Source organism: Gopherus evgoodei, chromosome 1, assembly GCF_007399415.2.
Source record: "Gopherus evgoodei ecotype Sinaloan lineage chromosome 1, rGopEvg1_v1.p, whole genome shotgun sequence".
Taxonomy (NCBI): domain Eukaryota; kingdom Metazoa; phylum Chordata; order Testudines; family Testudinidae; genus Gopherus; species Gopherus evgoodei.
Window position 1 is genome coordinate 240,216,426 of NC_044322.1, and position 19,202 is coordinate 240,235,627.

General features: G+C 40.8%; 2 protein-coding genes across 14 annotated transcripts in view; one reads left to right on the forward strand and one right to left on the reverse strand.

The window, feature by feature from the left end:
* Nucleotides 1–713: 713 nt before the first annotated feature.
* On the reverse strand, nucleotides 714–17,728 carry FGFR1OP2 (FGFR1 oncogene partner 2). 4 transcript variants are annotated; one of them, XM_030540900.1, is made up of 6 exons: nucleotides 17,587–17,728; nucleotides 12,579–12,715; nucleotides 11,540–11,657; nucleotides 10,012–10,154; nucleotides 6,659–6,772; nucleotides 714–3,444 (listed from the first exon to the last, which is right to left on the reverse strand). In XM_030540900.1, the coding sequence occupies exons 1-6, from the start codon at nucleotides 17,588–17,590 to the stop codon at nucleotides 3,307–3,309; spliced, it is 654 nt and encodes a 217-aa protein (XP_030396760.1). In that variant the 5' UTR covers nucleotides 17,591–17,728; the 3' UTR covers nucleotides 714–3,306. The 4 variants fall into 4 exon arrangements, with proteins under 4 accessions (XP_030396760.1, XP_030396777.1, XP_030396788.1 ...); XM_030540917.1 differs by lacking the exon at nucleotides 17,587–17,728 and adding an exon at nucleotides 17,416–17,505; XM_030540928.1 differs by lacking the exon at nucleotides 17,587–17,728 and adding an exon at nucleotides 17,162–17,245.
* A 67-nt stretch (nucleotides 17,729–17,795) lies between these two features.
* Nucleotides 17,796–19,202, forward strand: part of INTS13 (integrator complex subunit 13) — a 38,591-nt gene continuing 37,184 nt past the window's right edge. For 2 of the 10 annotated variants that reach the window (XM_030540821.1, XM_030540872.1), the window contains exon 1: nucleotides 17,897–18,782. In XM_030540821.1, coding sequence (XP_030396681.1) covers nucleotides 18,716–18,782 — 67 coding nt within the window. In that variant the 5' untranslated portion in view covers nucleotides 17,897–18,715. The other 8 variants (XM_030540855.1, XM_030540865.1, XM_030540828.1 and 5 more) reach the window with 8 other exon arrangements.

Here is a 19,202-nt window from a genome sequence, read left to right on the forward strand (position 1 = left end):
TCCCCCATTACCAGCGGAGCTCCAAAGCGTGGGGGCCCGTGGTTAGGGAGAAATCAGTCTCCAGGTCCTCATCACTCTTGTCGCTGCACTGCCGTAGCTGCCTCCTCCTCTCCTGCATTTGTAGTTCATGGTTCACCATAGACAGCATGAGAATGCGTGAGCTGTTTACAATGTCCACGATCACGCTACTGATCAGAGCAGGGTCCATGCTTGCTGTGCTATGGCGTTTGCTCTCAGTTCACCCAGTAAAAAAGGCACGAAATAGCTGTCTGCTGCTTTCAGGAAGGGAGGGGGTGAGGCTGTACCCAGAACCACCCACGACAGTGATTTTTGCCCCATCAGGCACTGGAGTAGTAACCCATAATTCCAAGGGTCAGGGAAGACTGCAGGAACTATGGGATAGGTACTCACAGTGCAACGCTCCGGAAATCAATGGTAGCTTGGGACCATGGACGCACACCACTGAAGTAATGTGCCCTAGTGTGGACGTGTAAAATCAATTTTATAAAACCTGTTTTATAAAATCGATTTTAATAATTTCGATTTTATTCTGTAGTGTGGACGTGGCCTGACTTTCAAATTTTAGTTCCTTGTCACTTTACAAGAAAACCTGCCTCCTTAACATTTAAAGGAAGTTCAGGGAAAGCCATGACCCCACTAATTAGACATCTTTTCTATAAATATAAAATATTAAGCATGCTCATTCTTGAATGTATGTTTTTGCTAATATTGCTTTAATCATTAAGCCATCTACATTTTCAGTCATCTTTATTCATAAAATAAATTTACTGTACAATACACATTCCCAGCCATATGTTCACTTCAAACATCTGCACTACAAAAATAGTGGGTATGTGATGGAAAGAAGTCACTCCACACAATGTGAAATGTATTTAAAACCCTAAAATTGAGTTTGTCTTAGGGATGGATAGGGAGAAATATCAACACATGTAGGTGAAGACTAGGAATAAAATTAAAATCATGTTTTGTATTTACAAAGATAAGCACTAATCAAGCATTGTTTCATTATAGAGCAACCTTAAGGAATTGCCATAGACTAACAGCTTCCTCTTTTATACAAGCTAGGAAATTACATTTTTAAAAACATAAAATATGTTCAAGATAAAATTTAAGATGGCTTTTGACACCAGTCAGTAATGGATAAAGGGGAACTCTTTTTTACAGCTCTCAAATGGAAATAAAATCTTTTGAATGCTGAAACGAGGCATTCTATAACATGCAGTTTAAGTTCCTAAACCAAAAGATAGGATGCTGATTGTGTAGTCACTGTCAAGAAACAGAGCTAGTGATCTTTTCACTAATTTTTATAAAAACTCATTTTGTAAAAAGCAAGATTCCTTGAAAAGTTTGGAGAATTTGATCCACAGTTAGGAGTTCTCATCATTACAATGCCTTTTATCACTTCCATAGGAGCAGTTCAGTCATTTCAATGACTAACTGGCATATTTACAATCTTCACCAAGCAAGTCCATACAAATTAAGTCAAATATTAAAAATTTTTAATCACTTCACTTCAAGGGAGGGGAAGTTACTATGTGAATTAGTAGCATCACTATACCAATGGTTCAATCATTAACTTTATAAACCCAAGTTTTTCCACAGGCTAATAATTCACTCTTAGACATTTATATCGTGATACATTTTAGCCTACAAGGGGTCAAGAGTTTTGGGTTTTTTTAATTTGAAAAAAAGATTAGTTTACATTTTCACTATTTAATCTGATTTATCAAATGAAGCTTGAGTAGCAGATTAATAGGATTCAAACAACTTTTGCTATGTGAAAGTTTGAGCTGCCAAAATATTCAGATTTGGCTAGTGCTTGTGTATATAACAATTTTTGGTGAAGGCTTTTACTATACGTATTTCAAGGTTCACTTTCAAATTATGAAATTTTTTACATGCCAGAAAAAATATGCAAAGGAAGCCACACACCAACTGAGAGTTTTTACCTCCTTTTCTTATTCAGGGAAGCAATTTGTCAAATTTATACTCAAAGGACAAAAGCCATGCAAAAGTTATTTCCTCAGCTTTTCACTTCACACCTACGTACTGCAACACATGTAGCCCCTCTAATCTGATTCCAACAGTTTAACTGGGAAGTGCCCACTTTTCATTTCTGCATTTGCCTCAGGACTTAAAGAACTGGACCTATTTTGCTCAGTGAACCATGTTAAAAGCACAACTCAGTCTATAAAGGGAGTTGAAGCAAACTAAAAACATTTTTATATCTCATGAAAGTGAGGGATTAATAGCACTATTAGAGCCTGCTACAGTCCCAGCTTCCTCAAATGGTTCTTTCGATATACCTTATTTTAGCTACTTCAGTTTGGGTGTTTCCCAACTGCAGCTTCCCAAGTTGTGATGAACAAAAATCTAGTTACAGACCAACCTAGTCTTCTACAATTTTGAAACAAAAGTCTGAACCTTTCCCTCTCTCTAAAGGTGATTGGCTACACAAAGAACTGAGCAAGATGCGAGCAGCTCTTTTAATGTTACTGAAACAATTTAAAAATAGATTCAGTATCTGCAAAATACTTTAACAGAAGTATTTAGAACTGCTCATATGTATGAGCAGAACATACTGTAGATACCTACAGAAAGTACCTTATAATATTAAATATTGTTTACAAGTTGGTTTACTGCTGAGTGCTGATAAAAGATTAACAGCATTAGGAATAACAAGACTTGTCATTTTAAATAGCTATTTCCTAATTGCCATACCAAATGCAAGTGATGATCATATTTTGAAGCGGGATTCTTCAGGTTTGTGTTTCCACTGACTTCAACCAGGAATTGGATTAGGCCCTTAGTATTACCAATTCCTATTGTGAAAGGTAGTTTTGACTATAAAATTTGTTAAAAGAAAAACAGCAATATGGATAGTACTTAGGGTCTACTTGTTACTTTAACTACTCTTGGCCAAGGAGACTGATTTCAAGTGTCATGTTATTTAGGCAGGTGTCCTTTTTATGATCAGTAGCTTATACACATTTTCTATATGTGACTGTTTAGCTTGTCATTTGTTTTGAATGGATTAATACAAAATCTCCAAATTCCACAACTGTATGGAGAAGCAATTTCCTACAAGTGTTAGGTCTATGGCAATCAACTAATCTGGTGCTAAAAACCTTGATATACTGTACACTGTATAAAGCATTAACCTGAAGTCTGATTTAAGATACAGGAGCTTTCTGGTGCCCTATTCAGTAACAAATGCTTGACAAGTGAACCCTGATACCCTAAGCTGTTAAATGTGCAACAAAATTTGCAGACTTCACGGAATCTTCAGCTCTTCCTCAGGCTCAGATCACTGCTTGTTACTAATGCTGATAGAGATGTACTCTCCGATGCATCTTCTTTCTTGAGATTCAGGAATGATTCTCTGGTGATCTGAAGGATTTCCCTCAGGCCTTTGTTTTCTTGCTAAAACATGCCAAAATAAAAAAGACATTTAAAATAATTCCAGGTGGAAATCAGGACAAAGAAAATGAAAATAAGATTATTTGGGATGGAAGAGAAGAAAGTAGTCTTACATTAACCTGTGATTTGAGAGTGAGGGAGTATTTAGGAGTTCTATTTTTTGTTTTACTGAACAGGTATCTTCAGTATCAAGAAAAGCGTTCAAAGGAAGAAGATAAGCATTGTTTAAAAAATAAGTTAAATTTAAGCTAAGTTTTCCCCCCCCTCATCCTCAATGGGAAAACCCTTATTTAAAACATTTCTCTGTGGCAAAGCATTGTGCAAGCAAACCAGAAAGCTGCACTGCCTACCCCAAACATTCAAAAAGTGACCCCAAAAATATTTTTTATGACAAAGACATGCATGTGGGTTGGAGACTATTTGCCCTCTGGTTTCTGAACCTTCAGGATACACTCCTGTCACATTTTGAAAGATTCTGTCTACAACCATGAGGGCTAAAAATTTAATTGTTCAAAAATGAAAGCTGAAACTCTCAATCATTTCTCTAGCAGCTGGAACTTTACATAAAACATCCTAGTGCAGGACTCATGAAAAAAATTGCAAGAGTTGGAAACAGAGCAAAACTGACTAGTCTTATTGTCCAAATAGAGTATAATGCAAACAGGAGCATAAAAATAAATTAGATCAAGCTAATTCAATAATATATTACATTTTGTTAATTTTGTCATGAGATGAGATTGTTTTAGGTGGCACTAATATGATGGGAACAACAGGATCAGAAAATTTACATAGAACAGAAGTGGAGACTGAAAACCAAGAATGCAAAGCATCCTTTGCCATGTGGGGTTAAAATGGCAGTAGGTGTAGAGAAGATTACGCTTTCTTCTTCAAAATTACTGGCTTTGCAGACTTCATGATTAGAGGTGATGAATGTTGAAAATAGTTATTTGAATGGTTCATACAGATCCTTAATTAAGCTGAACAGCATAGCATTCTGTAAAGGGCACAAAGAAGGACTACTGGTAAGGTTCTCTCTAGTCTGGACACAGATGCAATATTCTCTGCAACAAAGGAGACAGCTTCAAAGTCAAGGTAGACAACTGGAGCCAAGGAAAATATTTGGACAAGCGTCTCTCAGAATCTAGTGAGTGCCCAGAACTGATGTGAGAGGAACCCAGGCCTTTATGCTCTAGATCCTGTAGGGTGCGTTAAGCTTCTGGAGCCTGAGTGGAGTTGAGCCACTGCCTCAATCTCAGGGCACCTCTCTTCTAACTGGCACTCCTTCTGAGTGTGAACCCACTATCCAGCCACCTACGCCTTTTTGGCTCAGCACTGACTCCCCTGCACTTAAACCCACCCCTTTCTCAGAATGCCACCCAAAAGGTGTGATGCCTTCAGTTTACAGTGCAGTAGTTGTAATGCATACACACTTAGACTGTACAAAGTGTAAACTTTAACATGGAGTGGGCAATAATTTTCACAGGAGGGCCACTCCACTAATTTTGGTAAGCCATCACAGGCCGCACATTTCTACTATATTTATGGAGGGAGCGTGGGTGCAGGAGGCGGTTCTGACCTGGGACAGGGGGATGGAGTGCAGGAGAGGGTGCGAGGTGCAGGCTCTGGCCGGGAGGCGCTTACCCCAGGTGGCTCCTGGCCAGTGGTGCAGTTGGACTCAGGCAGGCTGCCCACATGCCATGGCCCCATGCCGCTCCGGGCTGCTGCTGGCACATTTCTGTGCGCTGCCCGTGCTCGCAAGCACCAGCCCTGCAGCTCCCATTGGCTGGTTTCCAGCCAATGAGAGCTGTGAGGTCAGTGATGGGGGGAGGGCAGCACACGGAGATACGCCAGCAGCAGCCAGCCACTTTCGGGAGCGGTATGGGGCCACAGCAGGCATGCAGCCTGCCTGAGCTCCCCACTGCACCGCGGGACTTTTAGCGGCCCAGACTCAGATCATGAGGGGCAGAGGAGGCCAGACAGAAATGTTCGTCATGGCAGGCTGGAAAGAAATGTTAGACGGGCTGGATCTGGCCCACAGGCTGTATTTTGCCCACCCCTGGTCTAACACCTTTATGCTCTTTCATACTTAATCCTGTAAAGCACAGGAGAAAACAGACCATGGAAAACAACAAAACATCTTAACCACAATCTCTTTCACTAGCTCACCTTTCTGTTGGAAATGGTTGAAGAATAATCTGGATTCTGCAAGGTAGGCAGGGTATCCCCTGCCTCATGCATGGTGTCACAAGGGAAGTGAGCTCTCCCTCATAGACTGCAGAAAACAGCCCTCACGCAGAGACCAGCCTGTGCTCTTTTAAAACCTTCACCATCTGTCAGGTGACACTCATGCCAGCTTCCCCGTATGAGAACCAAGTCACTTCCCACCTGCTAAAGCTGTTCTTCAGGGCAGGGACCAGTCTCTAGAGTGACTAGATTCCAGTGATTGGATACTTGAGACAATTACCCTCTATTGTTGTTTTGCCACCAGCCTTTGGCATTTGCAACCCTACATGGAGGCAGACAGACCACAAAGAAAGCAAAAGGCTGCAATTTCAAAATGGAGAGTTTGCAGCCTGACACAAATATAGGCTTCATAATCGTACACAATTCATAAACTGAACAGGCATATTCCCAATTTATCATGCCAGGATAGCAACAAAGAATTTTCACAGTGGTCAAGTAGCGCAACTAGAAGAATAAATAGAGAAAAGAAAGGGGGGGGGGAAAGGGGGCCAGGAAAAGGAAATGTTGTATTCAAGGCTAATTCCAGTGATATAAAAGCTGAGCATGGTCCCAATGCACTCAATTAAGCCTAGGCATAATATGTAGATAGTATGTAGCCCAGTTCTCATATAAACACTTATTTCAGCAACTCTGCACTTCAATTACTTGCTTCTGTCACCATAACTAAAAGCAGATAGAGAGAGGAGATGGGCCAAGCAAAATAAATATGTTTAATGCCAAAAACGAGGTGTAGATTAAAAAAAAAAAGATATATAATAGGTGGTCAAATAAAGAGAGAGCTTTAAGTTTGAGCAAACCCTTGGAATGTTGAGCAAGAGAGCATTTCAAAGGTACAAAGTTCCTCTGCTTTAAAAGTACATGTTAGATTGTAATTTTATTTCAAAATGTGATAACACTTGCCTCAGTGCATTTAGCAGCGGAGGTGGGAAGAGAAACCTTGTTGCTGTCATAGCTTCTTTGATGTAATACTTACTTCAAGCTGAAAAATACGCTCCTGCTCTTTGCAACCCTGCTGCTCATCAATTTCAATGGCTCTTCTCATTACTGCTGCCATTTCTGTAATTTGGTCCACATGCACTTGTAGCTCCTAAATCATCAGTGAAATAAAAAGCTTTACCAATAGATTTTCTTTCCTGCATTAATAAAAGTGAGCATTAACTGCATTTTAAACTACTGTGCCACCTATCAGAAGTTTGAATTCTACAATAATTTAGATCTAGCAGTAAAAAAAAAAAGCCCCACAATGTTCCAACATTAACTAATATTACTGAGACGTAAATTTATCCAGTAAACTTAAAAGAAGAAAGTCATCTTAGCAAAAGGCTTCTTCAGTCTCATGCCTGTGGAAGTTTGGATCAAGCTTGTTACAGTATCACCGAAACTGACCACATAATCCCTACAGAGGTAATAATAATTTCTGTGCTCTTGTTCATCCCTAACAGTCCTTGCAGTACATCTACTACTTCCATCTCTGTTTGTGGGATGGTCCAGATAACTTCTAGTTTTTGTGAGGTGTCCTTCATCTATGTTTGCACTTTAATCAATCTTTGTTATCTTGCCTGCCACTAAAGGACAAATCTGTTCTTTGGTCAAAATTTTCTATTTTACACCTCACCTGGAAGATTAGTCCCCCATTGTCATCTCCCCCCACCATGCTGAGGAATTGATTCTACACCCAACCAGAGGAAAGCATGTCACCCATATCGCCTACACCATTTTCTGCACCTATTGATTTTGATGTATTCCATTTAAACTCTGCTTTGCTTAGTATATCTGATGACATCAAAATAGTATGGCTACACTAAAATAATTCAAGAGCATCTGAAAGCCAAATATTAAACAAACAACAAAGCTCAAATGATTCCCCAAAACAAAGGAATTCCTTGTATATCCCAGGAGGGTTTATATTAAAATAAAGTTGAAATCAAAAGCGTAACTATTAAAAAAGTTGAAATAACGTTTAGGCTTTAATAAGTAAGTTACAAAGTTAATTCCATCTTTAGCTTGCCCCATTGTGCCTATGTATTGCAGAGGCTTGAAAAAGCCCATGATCTTGCTAAATATGCCTGATCTTCAGGACATCTGCTACAAGAGATATGGAATTTTCTTTTTTGTTTTGGATCACAATAATAATATTCTTCTATTATTTACTATTTTCCAAAAGGTAAAAGTAAAACTAAATAAGATCTGGGGGAAAAAAAAACACCCAATTTTAAAATGTACATTCTGATTTGCTGCCACCTGCATTCTCTCCAGACCATAATTAAGTGCTTCATGGACATGTTGAGATGCACTGACAAGGAGGAGTCCTTCAGGGTTGTTACAAGGACACATTTCAATCACTAGTTTAGAGTCATTACAATATTAACATGGATGTAAACTTTAATTTTAAAGTACTACAAAAAAAGTTAAAAGGTGTGCAGTAACCAGTGTTCGAGTTGCAATAGCTCTGTTGTTTGAAGCATTTGGTTGTTTTAAAAGTTACCATATGGCACAGCAAGGATCAAGTGCCTGCAAAGTAATTTTTTTTTTTAAATAGTCAAACCAGTTTTTAGGAAGTTTAAGATTAAACTGTTCATAGCAGGAAACAGAGCATACTTCTACACCATATTTAGACCAGTTTTCACTACTTAACACCATACAGATTTTTTTTTGGTATATATGATATTTGAAAATATTTATTCCAGTTTCTGTTTGAAAAAAAATTCAATTGCAGAAAGCAATGTGGAAAACTTCAGTAGACAAGTGCCAACAGTTGCTACTTGGTAGAACAGTGTTCACTGGTAAAGCAAGATTAATTCCTTGGACACAAAATTTGGAGTAATTATATTCTTAATGCCCATAAGAGATGGATGCTCTTAGACTGCACTTCAAGGTTATCCACCATTACTGATTATACAGACTTAGTAAGAAGTACAAATGGTGAAATTCCAGGCATCTAGACACACTGAAGTCTCCCAAACAGACATACTAAATGGGACTGAATTGGACCAAAAAGATCAAGAGGGCCCTGAAATGTCTCTGCTAAAATAATACTTTCCACAAACAAAATACTCTTGGGATAAATCAGAGGGAGATGTATAGTTTCCTTGCTTAGGATTTAAACTGTTACTGAAACAAATGCAATTTCTTTTAATGCTTCATCTTCATACATTTCTAGACACAAAAACTCACTTTATAGTATCTACATTTTTTTAGCTCCTAATGTTTGAAATTCTCTCTTCCACAGAGGGAGTTTTTCCGATTTTTAACCCAAAAGGTTAACTGGAAACTCCAAGTAGACGTGAACTGAGGGAATATCCCACTGTTTTATTCTCAGCATTTATCTGAAGTTACTTCTGGTACCTAGCAACATTTATTATTCTATTACTTGTATGTAAAAATCTATTTCAACAGCTCTTCTAATGAAATAGTTTTCTGTAACAATTGCAGTACTTGCCATTAATTAAGAGTTTATTGTGCCATCTTACAAAAAGGTACAATTTAAATACATGTATTAATTACTTTAAAAAGATGAATTGAACATTGTCATCTTCTGGGAAAGCCTCAGTGAAGAACCAAAATAACATGTGTCAGCCTTAACTAGGAGCTGAATAGCCTCATATATACATATATATCCTACTGATGGCAGGTTAGAAAAACATTGGCTTTTAATAACCCTTTACTCTTCTAGCTTTCCAGGATAATCATGCAGCTCACCCAATATGGACAACTTCCAGATCCACTCAGACATCCTACAATGCACTGGTTACTCCATAGCATCTCTGATTAGTGCTGAAACAGGAAGCCTGCCTGAAGGGGTGGGAGAAGAGAAGAAATGTAAGCCTGGTTATTCAATATTCAGAAGGTTCTCCCAAGAATTTTTTCAAAACTAGTTTAATACCTTCAGAAAAGCGGTTGAATATTGAATAAAACAAGGCTTACCTTATTGACCCAGCACTGATCACAGAAGCCATTAAAAGTCACAAGTGCATGCTGGAACACTGAGCTGATCTAAATTATTACTGGAGACTATGATAGCCAAGAGTCCAATATGGCACAGCTGCCTCTCCCTCCCCATCCCCCAAGTCTACAAGAGGAAAAAGAGAATTATGGAAATGTAGTAATGAAATGCTATTTGATAAATGCCTAAACACACATCACAAGCATCTAGTAAGATTGATCTGTTAGTCTGAACAGGCTTCCTGTCCATGTTTAAGTAGGCTATGCTATAAAACTTGGGAATTGCTAATGCACTTTTTAAATACAAAATGACATTTGCTCAATTATCTTATTATATTGACACATGACTACAAATTAGAATTTATTTTTTTTTAAACGTATTACCTTGGAATGTTGCTCTTTTAACTTTGTTATTATACCGGGATCATCCTTTTTACTGGCCATGAGCAGCCTAAACATCTGCTCTCTGTATTTGCTCATTATGAGTTCCAAAGCAGACTGATGTTCTTCGAGAGATGTACGTAGTTCTACAACAACAATTAAAAATTGCTTCAAGACATGCATGCAAAAATACTTCATAGGAGAAAACTAATACAAGCTCTTAGACACCACCAAACAAAGTCTGCATAGCGCTTGTGCTGAGAAGATCTCCCACAGCCAGAACCTATCGAGTCCCTTTATGCTGCTCCAGCCCTTTTAACTGGAGTCAAGTGGCCAGAGAAAAGAGTTAGGATCTTACTCCTAGTGCTCCACTTAAAACACCCAGTGCAGAGTCCATCAGGAAGCTACTTAGGTTACTGTTTTGATCTTTAACTCTGCAGAGTTTGTCTGACTTTAAACGTGAGAAAAATGTTGTTTTGTTTTGAGATACAATATTTTGTGATTCTTCAGTATATAGCACCAGCAGTTAATTTTCACAAAGCTAAGCTTTTCTGCACCAAAGGCTCAAAGCAATTAATCATTACAAAATTAATAAAGGGAGTGGAATTGTACTTAGTAAACAGGGCTGATCTTTGAGTTTCTAGTGCCCTACAAACAGGTAGATAACTTCCTACATGAGACAAGAGAATGGTGAATATGAATCTGTAAGTGCCCCCTTGCTTAGAGTACCCCAAAACCATCAAGTCAGAAGACATTTCATTAGACTATTTTTTTTAAAATAAGTAGTAGAAGCCTCCCCTGTACATAAATAAGTTATTTTCTTAACAGTAAGACATCACACACACACACACACACACACACACACACACACACACACACACACACACACACACACACACAGATATATTCTGTATAACACCAGTGAATAATAGTCAAGTCACAGGATAAATAAGAGCTATAAGACCTATAGAAAATTGCCAGCAAAACTACATTTTAAAAATCTCAAAGGAGATTTTTTTTTTTGTTCACCATTGTAATAAAGAAGCCAAATCTCCAAATGTCTACACAACCAGTGTATGAGACTGTTTATAATAGAACAGCAGTTCTCAAACTGTGGGTCGGAACCCCAAAGTGGGTCCCGACCCCATTTTAATGGGGTCACCAGGGCTGGCTTAGACTTGCTGGGACCCGGGACTGAAGCCAAAGCCAGAGGGCTTTAGCCAGGGTGGTGGGGCTCCGGTTACAGGCCCCCTGCCCAGGGTTGAATCCCTCGGGCTTCAGCTTTGGTCCTCTTGCCTGAAGCAGTGGGGCTCGGGCTTCGGTCCACCTCCTCGGGTCATGTAGTAATTTTTGTTGTCGGAAGGGGGTCGTGGTGCAATGAAGTTTGAGAACCCCTGTACTAGAAGAATTTAAGATTAGAAGAGAAATTTCTTAGGATATGATCCTACATCCATTGAAGTCAATGACAAAACTCTCACTGATTTCAGTGGAGCAGGATCAGATCCTTAAAGAAGAAAATATTAAACTTCACCTTTATTTTCCTGTTGCAGTTCTCTGATCTGCCTGTTTTCCTGCTGGATACCCATTACTAATGTAGATCGAGGCCGATGTCTTGCAACTTCATTAAGTTCTTGAATTTCTTCTTGGTACTAGTAGAATTAAACAGATTTAAAAACAAAAATTTCTTGTGTAAATGAAGGCAAGCTGGTGTATTAGTCCTGACTGACTAGTTTCAAAGTTGGAATCTGACCAATATTAAATAGCCCTTGTGATACACTGCTTATTATTAATTAACAAACATTTAAAGACCATTAACAAAAGCTAATTTTTAATAATCTTATGTCTGAAGGTTCTGCTGAGATGCAACATTTACTTCACAACTTTAAAAAGATAATACATTTATTAGTTTTTCTACTTTACTGAAATTGTTAATATGACAGGATGAGTCTCTCAAACGTAGATACCACAGAGCCTTTATCACCACCGACCCACCCACAGAATCTAGTAATATCCATTGGTTAAGATAACAGCAGAGAGGAAATGATTACCCACTCAAAATAAGCTGAACAGGATACTTTGTCACAGAAGAAAATCTAAAGATGAGATGAGAATACTTATGCAAGATAAAACAAGGAGATTGTTCTTCTGCAAGTCTCTATACAAAAATGTATTAGCTGAGATGTGTAAAATTAAGCAAAAATATTAAGCTACATTTAACTACTTCACAGAAGAGCAGCACATGGACATTGAAAGTGCCAAAATAAATCGTAAAACCCAATCCTACAGACACAGGACCATGCTTAACTTTAAGCATGTATATGTTTGCAGGTGGGGTCATAGTAACCGACAAGTAATTTGTTTGTAGAATCATAATTACTAGAAACAAGAGACCTATTCGATCACAGATTTCATCTCAGTCCCCATGAGATCACCAAAGGAGGTCCTGGATATTAAACAGATAATGCACTATACTATAGGAGTTGACAATATTTAACCAGTTTTAAAACAGCCATGTTTCAAGTGTTTTCAAAATGTCTTTTTAAGTGAGTAAGCAAAATGGGAAAACAAACCTGCTTCATTGCTTCCACCTGCTTGTTGAGAGCTGTAGTCTGTTCAATAAGAGTTTCTGCTGCGTTGTCATGTTCTCTAAGTCGCTCTACTAGTGCTTTAGCATCAGCTAGGGCTTTCTCAATTGTGCAACTCATTTCTAAAAAAATAAATTTAATTATTTCCAAGACAAGGACAATTTATCATGCAGCTGTATCACCACCAAGTCATACCTCAAACACAATCAAATGTGTTTTCTTTAACTCAGAAGCAGTCAGATACAGTCTTTCCCTCATCCCTAAATAAGGAATAACATCCTCACATTGCAGGAACTATTTTCTCCTGGGGAACAAGGAAACTCTGCATCCCTCATGGAACCCTGAGGCCCCCCCATTTCCTTCACCCACCTTTAATCCCCCAAATTCACCACAGCCAAGAGCTGAAATGAAACTTTTGCAATTACAAAAATTATGTTACATTTAACTGAAATTCAAGACACCTAATTCAGGGTTTGTCAAACAGAGGTTGCCGCTTGTGTAGGGAAAGTCCCCGGCGGGCCAGGCCGGTTCATTTACCTGCCCCATCCGCAGGTCTGGCCAATCACGGCTCCCAGTGGCCGTGGATTGCTGGTCCAAGCCCATGGGAGCTGCTGGAAGCAGCACGGGCCGAGGGATGTACTGGCCGCCACTTCCAGCAGCCCCCCATTGACCCAGAGCAGCGATCTGCAGCCACTGGGAGCCGCAATCAGCCAGACCTGCAGATGGGGCAGGTAAACGAACCGGCCCGGCCCACCAGGGGCTTTCCCTACACAAGCCGCGACCCCTGTTTGAGAAAACCTGACCTAATTAAAGGCCATCAAAAATACAGGGATAGCACTTTTCCCCTTTATTTACACTTCAACCAGATTACTGCAGCTAATTTCCTGGCAATCTTAATAATGGAACACTATGTTCAAAGGATATCCAGAGAGTTCTGTTTCTGAGACTTAAATTTATCCCATAAAATTCAGTAATACAAGGCAGAGATGGAACCATAGGTTGTTTGCTATTCTGAAAGCAGAATAGCTGGAATTTAATATGGAACGAGAAGGAAAACTAGAGCAAAGAAAAGAGGGGCAGATGTGTTCAGAGCTGGCACCTTCATTTTGGATTATTGTTCTGTCTCGTTCCTCCAGAAGGTATTACAGCAGTCAATATGAGACATGAAGACTGACTTCTTGCAAAGAAGGATAAGCAGGAAGGATAGAATTCTGGAGGACTTGAAGAGACAATGGTGTGACTTGCAATAGCCTTTTTGGGAAGTGTATATGAAAAGAAGAAAATAAAAAATTATTTCTAAATTTGGTTACTGAAGATCTTGTGGTGTTGAAGCTTAAAAGTTGTGTCATTCTCCCCCTCATATATTTTAAAGGTCCCAGTGATGTATTTGAGAGGGGAGAAATCTAGAACTGATGCTGAAAGGCTAGGAATAAAGGTACATTTTTACCAATCTTGAGTGTAGAGGTGACCACTAACCAGGCAAGAGGAAATCACCCAGGGAAAAATTTGGAGGCCCAGAATAGATGATATTTATCTATGTCTAAAAGTGGCTCCAGCTACCACTGCATACTTTCTTCACATCAAAATATGGACTTTTTAACTGAACTAAGTAACACATCAGTTTAGGACACAAAATGAACATATGGAAATCAATTAAAACTTTGTGATCCATCATTATTGCCATCGTGACCAGTCCCTCACTATGGCTAAGGTAGCAAAACTGCATATATTCAAATCTGAAAAACATTGGCGTTATGAGATTTTATACCTTTAGTCTTGGTACTCAGATTATATTTGGTTTCTTATTTGGAGATTTTGATGTAAAGTCTCTTCAGTCATTTTTCAGTTCAGAGTATGGAGGAAAACCCACACACTTTTTCCATTAAAAAAACCTGCTCATGCTTTTAAGCAGTAAAAAAAGCTACAGTAAAAAGACAGCAAGAGTTTAAAACTTGGCATAATACACCTCAACCTCGACATAACGCTGTCCTTGGGAGGCAAAAAGTTTTACCACGTTACAGGTGAAACCGTGTTATACTGAACTTGCTTTGATCCACCAGAGTGCGCAGCCCCACCCCCTCTGAGCACTGCTTTACCGCGTTATATCCAAATTCGTGTTATATCGGGCAGCGTTATATCGAGGTAGTGGTGTAGTAGCCCTCAATGAAGAGTAGGGCTTTTAGTTGCCTTGGGGAAAATTATAAACTATTAAAATAATAACTTCTGAGCATGCTTACTGAACACTTGCCTAGGAGGATATTTTCAAAAGCACAAGAGCTCATTTAGGTACAAAACTTCCCTGAAAAAGTCAATTAGAGTTGGGAGCTTAACTCCCTTAAGCCCCTTTGAAAAATCACAGCCAAGATTTTAAGCAGATCCTAATGAAGCCCCTATTTCACTACTGATTATTCTGACAGACTAGTCCAGGATGTGCTGGTTAAGATGGAGAATGATTCAATGAATCAAACATTTACACATGAAGCAAAATCATCCCCGTTCCTACCTTACTAGGATGGGGGGGGGGGGGGAATAATTTTATGATTGCTCAACAGCGTTCCTGCATTTTAAGAATATGCTGCAAATCTAATTCTGCAAAGATTTTGATATCTATTTAAATTATACAGAAGTTCTAATTTTATTAATCTCACCAGAGACTCCCTCTCTGCCCTGAATACAACATGTAATATACAAACATGTTTACTTTTGTATTTATGTAAAGGTAGCCAAGTGACTTTTCAGGGATCCCATTGGTAGAGAATGGAAAAAAACTTGTTTATTCAGCAAGTAAGCTTCCTTTAAAAACTGGCAGATGCAGGCTGGCTGTTAAATGTGTAAATGGCTGTTAACACTACAAACATTTAGAGGAAAACGTTAAGTCTTTCCTGTTTAACAGGTGCATCTTTAACAGTTAATCTTGTGGGTTATGCTTTTCCGTTTGTGGTACCTAGCCAAGTTCTTTAGAATTGTGTGCGTTGCCAGATAAAATCAGATTGATTTGTTTTGTCTTAATCGGGCCAATATTAGATGTTTTACGAATATTAATGGACAGTTGGCTCATATGGTTTTTTTCCCCACTCCCAATCTGTGTTCTTGTTCTTTCCAGGCGAGAACACTTATAACAACAAACACAAAAAGTTTGGCCACACAGGCTGGCAAAACTGTGATAGAAGCAAGAACCATATTTAGATAAATTAAATGAAAGAACAATTTTTAAACTTCCAGCCCTCTATGAATGGAGCCTCACACCTTACAGGGGAAACATTTTTGTGGTCTATATTGGAGCTAATATATCATGAACTTTGATTCAACTACACCATTACTGGAATTTTCGGTGCTGATGCACCTTTCTAGGCAATTTTGCCCTTCCTACATTGCAGTAAAAAGCTCCTTTGTAGCAGAACCAGCAAGGTTCTGAACTACAGTGAATGACTCAAGAAAGCCTGTGAAATGTTTATGCAGGATGTATTGTTTCATAGCTCTGGGGGACTTCTTGTGCACAGCTGACATTTAGAGGCAAGTCCAGGAGAAATACAGCAACATATGTCCCACCAAAAATAGTGCGATCCCAGGTGCTGCAGAAGGTACTCCCAGTTCTGATGTTAGTGTCTTTGAGTGGGAGATTATTATTTACCAATAGCTGAAAGCCTGTGCTGTCACATGGGAGCAATTTGTAATGCAATGTGTGTAAAACAGCTGAAACTGCCTAAGAAAGTAAAAATTGGACAGTAACAGACTGAACCTGGTTGAGATTCCAAACATAGTGAACTTACAACCATACTTGTAGCTGCTTCCATCACATCACACTGTACATTCGTTTTAGTTTTCAGAGTGACACACAGACTGACATTCTTGGAACCATAAGCCAGGAACCCACTAGGCTGGGCACTGTACAATCATTAAAAATAAAAAAAATTAAAAAAAAGATAATCCCTACAGCACAGAGTTTATGAGACTTTCTGCTCAGCAGTTTAGGCTGTGCTTTAGAAAAAACATTTTCAACTTGAGCAGAGATGTGACCAGTCTATCTACAGAGTTGGGAATACATCACTGAATCTATATATTTGGAAGGTTTCCTTTGCAACCATTAGGGGCAATAAATTTAACACTTACAATCTCAGATTCTATAACAACTGCAGCCTCCCTCCTCCCCCAAGCAAATGCCTGGCTTGAGATGTCCACTTGCCATTTAGATGCCTTTTCACTGATTTCAGAAATGTCAGGGTTAGCACAGAACAAGATCAACAGCTCTGACAGCACAGCAATACACCCACCTACATGCTCCCTTCTTGCCACTTCCAGTCGCTAACTAATTACTTTGAATCTTATCAAACTCAGTTGCCATAACAACATACTAACCCCCCCCAACCTTCCTGTATCTTTCTACCTTTCTCCATCTCTGCTAAAACCCTCTCTGCTCGGTTTTTTTCTCTTAATTTCTCTCTCTTTTGATGACGAACTTTCAAACACGGAACAGTTTTACCATACAGAGCTTGGGCAAAGGCACGTCGGGGCGAGCACTGTACGCAGCCCCTCGTAAAACCCAGAGCGAGCAGCATCCCCCTTCGTACATTTATCAGGCAAATCCCTCCGCGTCGGACAGCAAAATATTTAAGCGATGCCGCTGTGCGAGCACCCCTGTTTGGGACCGTAACCCTAGGAGAACCGAGGGGAGGGGGGGGCTCGGCGAGGGGGGGCTGCCCCAGCATGACGTCGGCAGGCTCCAGTTGCCACACAGGCGCGTGCCCGATAGGACTGTTCTGGTGCCGCAGCGTCAGGCGCTGGGCGGGACAGGAAGGCGGGCGGCAGCGCCCGATAATGTTACCTCACGACAGCGGAACGTATCGCGATACTAAAGGCGCGCGCAGGTGGACGAGGCCCTCCCTGGCTAACGTTCACTGGGCACGGCCACAGGCGCCCGAACGTCACAAACGCCGCCTCCCCCGGCTGAGCACAGCGCCCCCAGCTCCGCTCCCCGTAGCCCTCCCCGACTCACTCATAGCCGCCGGCTCTGGCAGCGCTAGGCGCCGGGAGCGGCCTTCAAAGAGCGGCGAGTGCGGGGGGAGGCGCCAGGCCGAGGAGAGACCCCATGAAGGGGGAGCGAGACGCTCCACAACCACAGCTACCCGCCGGGAAGAAGAGGCAGGAGGGAACAGAGACTAGATATCGCGAGACTTCCAGCCCGTTCCACCTGCTCGGCTTGTGGTAAAGTGCCGCAATCAAATATCGCGAGAGTGTCAGTTTTACTTGCGAGCCCCTGGGGAAGTCCCGCGAGAGGCTTTACGGACGGTGGGTGAGTCTCGCGATATGACTGTGGTTACGGTAGCCAGGCACGGGCATGGGGAGTGAATGACCCGCGGGGGGAGGAATCGCTGTGGCCAGGCCCGGGCAGCGGCGACGGGTCCCCGGGCTACTGGCTTAAGTGGCAGCTTCAGGGTATCGGAGCCTGAGGGTGGAGCGGAGCGGAGAGCCCGGCTGCCACCCGCGGGTGCCAGGGCCGCAGGGCGGCCCAGCGTTAGGGGCGGGCTGTGAGGCAGCGGCGGTAGGAGGGGGATGGCAGGCAGCAGGCCGCCGCGCCGCCCTCTTGTCCCGGGGTAAAGCCCAAGTGCGCCTGCGCGCCCCCTGTGTGGCAGAGGATCAGGCAAAAGTAAGAGACCCCCCACCCTCTGTGTGTCTCCCTGAGGAACTGGGACTCCTGGGTTCTGGTCCTTGCTGTGCCATTGGCTCTTCCAGCTCCCTCCACTAATACTGGCCCCAAGTCTTCTTCGCACGGCGCTGGTAGAGGTTAAGGTCTGTCTGTGCTCGTAGTAAACTGTTATTAACATCTGGACAGCTGCGCCTCTTGCTGAGATCATCGACAGAGCTTGCTAGTGTGAATAAGCCTTTAGAGACTGAAAGAAGAAAACCTCACGTGAAGGTGGAGCACGCCCAGGCCGAAAAACGTGCTTGTTTATTTCCAGAGGGAAACAAAGCCAGTGTGTGTGTGTGGTTTGCTTGGTTCCTTTATTATTATTAGGAGTAGTATTTTTTTAAACTGCTTTGTCATTCAAACTTTGTTTGCAGTGGTGTTATAGTCGTGTTGGTCCCAGGATACAAGAGAGACGGTGGCTGTGATAATATATTTTATGGGACTGATTTCTGTTGGTGAGCAAGACCAGCTTCAAACATCAGGTCTGGCAAGAAGAGCTCTAGGTAAGCTCAAAAGCTTGTCACTTTCATCAACAGAAGTTTGTCTGACAAATAGGGTGACCAGACAGCAAGTGTGAAAAATCAGGACAGCAGGTGGGGGGTAATAGGAGTCTATATAAGAAAAAGACCCAAAAATTGGAACTGTCCCTATAAAATCGGGACATCTAGTCAGCCTACTGGCAAAAGATATTACTTCAACCACCTACCATTCTAAAGTTTTTACATAAACATATTTGAATAATTTTAATTCTAAAAACATTCTAACATCAAACTGTCAATGAAAACATTTCTTGTTTTTAAAAGGGATACAATCAGAACATCAATGTTCCTAATGTAACAGGAAACCTCTAAAATTTAGAAGGCTTGAGGGGAATAGGATTGGAAGGACTATTTGGAGTGTGACATGGATAGTGTGTGGGACCA

Excerpts from the sequence above, each read along its gene's own strand:
- FGFR1OP2 (XM_030540900.1), bottom strand. Across the intron at positions 10,155-11,539 it reads ACTGCAACAGGAAAATAAAG|AACTACGTACATCTCTCGAA; the intron begins GTGAAGTTTAAT and ends TTGTTGTTGTAG. Across the intron at positions 3,445-6,658 it reads AGCGTATTTTTCAGCTTGAA|CAAGAAAACAAAGGCCTGAG; the intron begins GTAAGTATTACA and ends GGCATGTTTTAG.